This window comes from Callorhinchus milii, unplaced genomic scaffold (assembly GCF_018977255.1).
Source record: "Callorhinchus milii isolate IMCB2004 unplaced genomic scaffold, IMCB_Cmil_1.0 Scaffold29, whole genome shotgun sequence".
In the NCBI taxonomy this organism is placed as follows: Eukaryota; Metazoa; Chordata; class Chondrichthyes; order Chimaeriformes; family Callorhinchidae; genus Callorhinchus; species Callorhinchus milii.
Genome location: NW_024704770.1, coordinates 928,034 through 933,105, shown reverse-complemented (window position 1 = coordinate 933,105; position 5,072 = coordinate 928,034). Strand labels below are relative to the sequence as shown.

General features: G+C 55.0%; 1 protein-coding gene across 1 annotated transcript in view; it reads left to right on the top strand.

The window, feature by feature from the left end:
* The first annotated feature begins 4,386 nt into the window (after positions 1–4,386).
* The window catches only part of LOC103171870 (PDZ domain-containing protein GIPC1), a 24,548-nt gene continuing 23,862 nt past the window's right edge, over positions 4,387–5,072 (top strand). Inside the window, exon 1 of the mRNA XM_042344732.1 lies at positions 4,387–4,736. Coding sequence (XP_042200666.1) covers positions 4,452–4,736 — 285 coding nt within the window. The 5' untranslated portion in view covers positions 4,387–4,451. The remainder of the gene's footprint in view (positions 4,737–5,072) is intronic.

Sequence of the window (5,072 nt, the reverse complement as noted above, 5' to 3'; positions counted from 1 at the left end):
AGACCTCCCAAAGGTTGCTTTAGACAGGGAACTTACTTTGGTTTTGGTATTTTTAGGAGCGCTGAAGCAACATAGCACTGGCATCTGGGAGGAACAACAACAACTTGGCCGTAGACAGACCGGTAAAAATGGGCAGACATGTGGCAGATGAAGTTTAATGTGGAGAGATGCATTTTGGTAGGAAGAATGAGGAGAGGCGATATAAGGTGATGGTAGAATCTTAAAGGGGGTTAACGAACAGGGAGACCTGGGGGTTCATATAAGTCACTCTTCGAAGGTGGTAGGACAGGTAGATAAAGCTGTTTAAAAAAAGCATACGGGATACTGGGCTTTATAAATAGGGGCATAAAATACAAAAGTCAGGAAGTTATGATGAACTTTTATAAAACACTGGTGAGGCCTCAGCTGGAGACTCTGTTCAGTTCCGGGCAAAACACTTTAGGAAGGATGTCAAGGCAATGGAAAGGGTGCAAAAGAGATTTACCAGGGTGGTACCGGTTATGAGGAGAGGCCAGAGAAGCTGGGGTTATTCTCCTCGGAGCAGGGAAGGTTAAGGGGAGATTTAATAAGAGGTGTTCAAAATTATGAGAAGGGTTCGATGGGATGAGCAGAGAGAAACTTTCCATTGGCGGGTGGGTTGGTAACCAGAGCGCACCGATTTAAAATAGTTGCCAAAAGAACTAGAGGGGAGGTGAGGAGAAATGCCGATTCGATAACAACTTTCAAAAGAGAATTGGATGAGATATTTGGGGAGGACAAATTTGCAGGGCTATGGGGAGAGAGCGGGGGAGTGGGACTATTTTGGATAGTTGCTTCAAAGAGCTGGCACAGACGTGCCGGGCCGAATGGCCTCCTTCTGTGCCGCGTGATTCTATGATATCTTTTAACATATTCCGTTTCATACTTGTGTCAAAACACATTCCTAGAACATCACGCACACCAGCTCAGTGTGGGAGTGTGTGATCTGGGTCAATGCATACCATGCCTCGGGCTGCTATTGAAATAATAAATTATTGTTAAATGATGTTGCAATGATTTCCTGGTCGACCACGAACATGAAGGCAGCCGATAGAAGAAGGCTGAACTGCAGAGCGCCCGTCGTTGACAAAAACTCCTTCAGAGAGAATTCCAAAGCTCACGGCAGCAGTGTGGGGGGGGGGGGGTCCTGGCAAGGACTGGGGTGATGGGCTGTACAGAGCTTTGTGGAGGTGAGGACACGGGCAGCGGAGGTTTGAATCAACTGGATTTTATGAATGGTGGAACTAGGAGGTCCGTGTGAAGCGTCTCCCAACGCACTACCCCGTGTAACGGGTGCTGCGTCAATGCAGGTTATCGTACATCGAAATGCAAGGATTATATTCTAATAAATAATAGAACATGCCAACGACACATACTTTGGGATTGTTGCTGCGACGAGTTGTGATTGACTGATGGAATCCAGACCTGTGGTTGGGACCCACCTTTGTGAAACAATGAAGGTGCGTTTGACTGAAACACTAATCTCCCTCCATCAATAGCTTTGCTGAATCAGATGGTTATCGCTTGCATCAGTCTGTGGTGAGCTGTCACACTGCTTTTCTGGATGTTTCTATCCAATTCCACCCATGTTCCCTCCAGGGGACACGATTATAATGCAAGGATTATTATTATTATATTATCCTGCGAAGCACTTGAGATCTCCTCCCTACGTGAAAAACATTATTATTAATTAGTAATATAGAAAAGTCACGAAACTTCCAGCCTCAGTCACAGGGAGAGAGGGCTGAGTGCAAGTCAGCAGCTGCTCAATATAATAATAATATAATAATCCTTGCATTTAATATAGCACCTTATCACGTCATTCAGACACCTCAAGTGCTACACAGAATTGTAAAGTAGGTTGACTCTATTTTGTGGGTGAAACACGGCAGCCAATTGCACGCAGCAGTGTCCCACAACACACAGTCATTGATTAAATGACCCAATTTTTTTTTTGAGGGATTACTAACCCCCGGAAAGCGATCCGCCAATCGACCAACAACCGGGTTCCTACTTACTAGCAAGCGGAGGCAGAGGCGTTTACGGAAACTTGCCTAACATTTCTCCCTGCTCGCTCGGAAATCAAAACTAGGTCACTTGCGAGGAGAGTGCTGTAAGCACTGAGAGCTGCGGGACTCCCCGTATTTATCTGGGGAAGCAGTTTGATCCTGTGTTGACGGAGGACGACGGGGTGGGTGTCCTGGAAGGGTGGGATCGGATGGGTCGAGCAACCTTTTTCATCCAGATTCATCTTGTATTGTTGGGACAATAGCACAAGGCGCGACTCCCTTTCCCCTTTCAGAGAGTGCCATGGAGTCCTGTGGCTCAGTGGTTAGAACACTCGCCTTTCAAGCGAGAGGACCTGGGTTTGACTCCCGGGCAGGTCAGGGCGAGACGTTGGGCAAGTTTCCTTACTCCACACGCCTCTGTTTACTCAGCAGTAAGCAGGAACCTGGTTGTTAATCGATTGGTGAGTCACTATTCTGGGGATAACAGCGCCTTTTAAACAAAAATAATAATTTGGTCACTCAATCCACGACTGTTTGGGGGGGGGAACGGTGCCGTGCGCAACCGGCTGTGTTAGTGCCAACTTTAGGAGTCCTGTAGCTCAGTGGTTAGAGCACTCGCTTTGCAAGTGAGAGACCTGAGTTCAATTCCAGGCAGAGGGCGAAACTTCGGGCAAGTTTCCTTACTCCACACAGAGCCTAATAATAATCCCTCCAAAACCAAAACAATAATAAATTGGTCATTTTCAATCCACGGCTGTTTGTGGGGACACCGCTGTGCGCAATTGGCTGCCGCGTTCGCCCACAAATATACAGTCAATTCACTTTACGGTGTGTTCCGTGAAGCGCTCTGGGACGTCTGGAAGACGTGAAAAGCGCGATGTCAAACGCCAGGATTGTTATTATTATTAACTCTCTGTGTTATCGCCGTTCTTGCTGCGTAGCGATACGCCGGAAGCGCGAGAGCCTTTTCTCTGGGTGTGGTGACTGCGAATGTTAACACAGCCGTTGAGTCAGGTGATGAACAGGATCCTCTGGTTTGGCAGCTGGTGTACAGTATTGCTTAATCTCTGCCATCCACGTCTTAACGTCGTGCGCCACGCCCTGTCTTGACACCCGGCAGCCAATTGCGTGCGGCAGTGTCCCGCTGACGCCCGTGGGTTGAAGTGAACAAATTACTATTTACTTTGGAGGGGTTACTACCCTTTGGTGGAAAAGCGATAATAATAATAATAATAACAACAACAACAACAATAATAATCCTGGCATTGGACCCCGGCGCTTTTTCACGCCTTCTCAAAGCGCTTCACGGAATAGACCGTCGCGGGAGTTTGACCGTATGTTTCGTGGGTGGGACGCGGCGGCCAAATTGCGCGCAGCAGCGTGTCCCCCCTCCCTCCCCCCCCCCACCGCCCCCCGCCCCACACACGCAAACAGTCGCGGTGACCAAACTATTATCGCTTTTCTTTCTTGAGGGGTTATTATCAGCGGAGCGGGAGCGCGCGCGGGGCGAGGAAGCTTGGCCGAGCTTTGCCCCCCTCTCCCCCCCCACCCCAAACCCCGGCCGGGCATCGAACCCGGGTCTCTCGCTTGCGCGGCCACTGCTCTGACCACTGAGCCACAGGACTCCACCTGTCAGCCTTCCTCTGCACTGATACACATCTGGCCCCGCCCCCCCGGACACAGGGCCCCGCCCCCCGGACACAGGGCCCCGCCCCCGGACACAGACCCCGCCCCCTTCCACACACACACACACACACCCTGACACAGGCTCCTCCTCCGGACACTGACCCGCCCCCTCCCCAGCATTCGGCCCCGCCCACCCCTTTGTCCCCACTGTCGGTCAGCGCTCTCCTGGACACGCCCCCCACCCGCCCTTATTTGGCTCGCTGGCTCCGGATTGGCTGATTGCTCCATCCCCCCGCCCCACCCCCCCCCCGTGTAAAATCGCCTCCGCGCGGTTTGGAGGCGGGTTTTACGCCCGATTGGGCGGGAATTACACGGTTTGGGGCGGGGAGGGGGGGGGTGTGTGGAACACGTTTGGGCGTGGGTTTGGGCTATTTTGGGGGTTTCAGGCGGGATTCGGGCTCTTTTGAGGTGGCTGGCGCGGGTCGGGGTGGGGATGGAGGTGCGTCGGGCTCTTTCGAGGCCCGGTGTTGGGCTACTTCCAAGCGGATCGGGGGCTACTTGGAGGCGGGCGTTCTCCTTCGTAACGTGGTGTGGGCTATCGGGGTGGGCTATTTGGAGGCGGTTTTGGGCTATTCAAGGCGGGGCGGCGGCGGTTGGGGCTACACTATTTGAATGCCGGCCGCCCCGCCCCCTTCCCTGGGCGGCGGTTACCGGGAGCGTCGCCACCACCACCACCGCCGTCGTCGTCGTCGGGACCCAGACGGACGGAGAGGCCGCGGCGGCGGTGAGGGGGCGGACATGCCGCTGGGACTGAGCCGCAAGAAGAAGGCGGCGGCGGCCACGGCGGCCACGGCGGCGCTGGTGGACAACGAGGAGGCGGAGAGCGAGATGGGGGGCCCGGGGCTCGGGGGCCCGGGGCTCGGGGGGCCGGGGGGCCCCGGGCCGGGGGGAGGCCTCAGGCCGCGCCTGGCCTTCCACACGCAGTTGGCCCACGGCAGCCCCACCGGGCGGGTCGAGGGCTTCGGGAACGTGCGCGAACTGTACGGCCGCATCGCCCAGGCCTTCAGCATCGACACTGACCAGGTGAGGGGGAAAGGGGGGGGGGGGAGGGGGGGGGGGTAGAGAGGTGAGGAGAGAGGGGAGGGTGAGGGGAGGGAGTGAGGAGGGGTTGAGGGGTGGTGAGGGGGGGGGGGGGGAGAGGAGGGGGGGTGAGAGAGGGAGGGAGGTGAGAGGAGGGGAGTGAGGGAGGGGGGAGAGAGGGAGGGGGAGAGGGAGTGAGGGAGGGGAGTGAGGGGAGGGGTGAGGAGGGAGGGGTGAGAGAGGGAGGGAGTGAGAGAGGGAGGGAGTGAGGAGGGTGAGAGAGGAGGGGGAGTGAGGGGAGGGGTGAGGGGGAGAGAGAGGGAAGGGTGAGAGTGATGG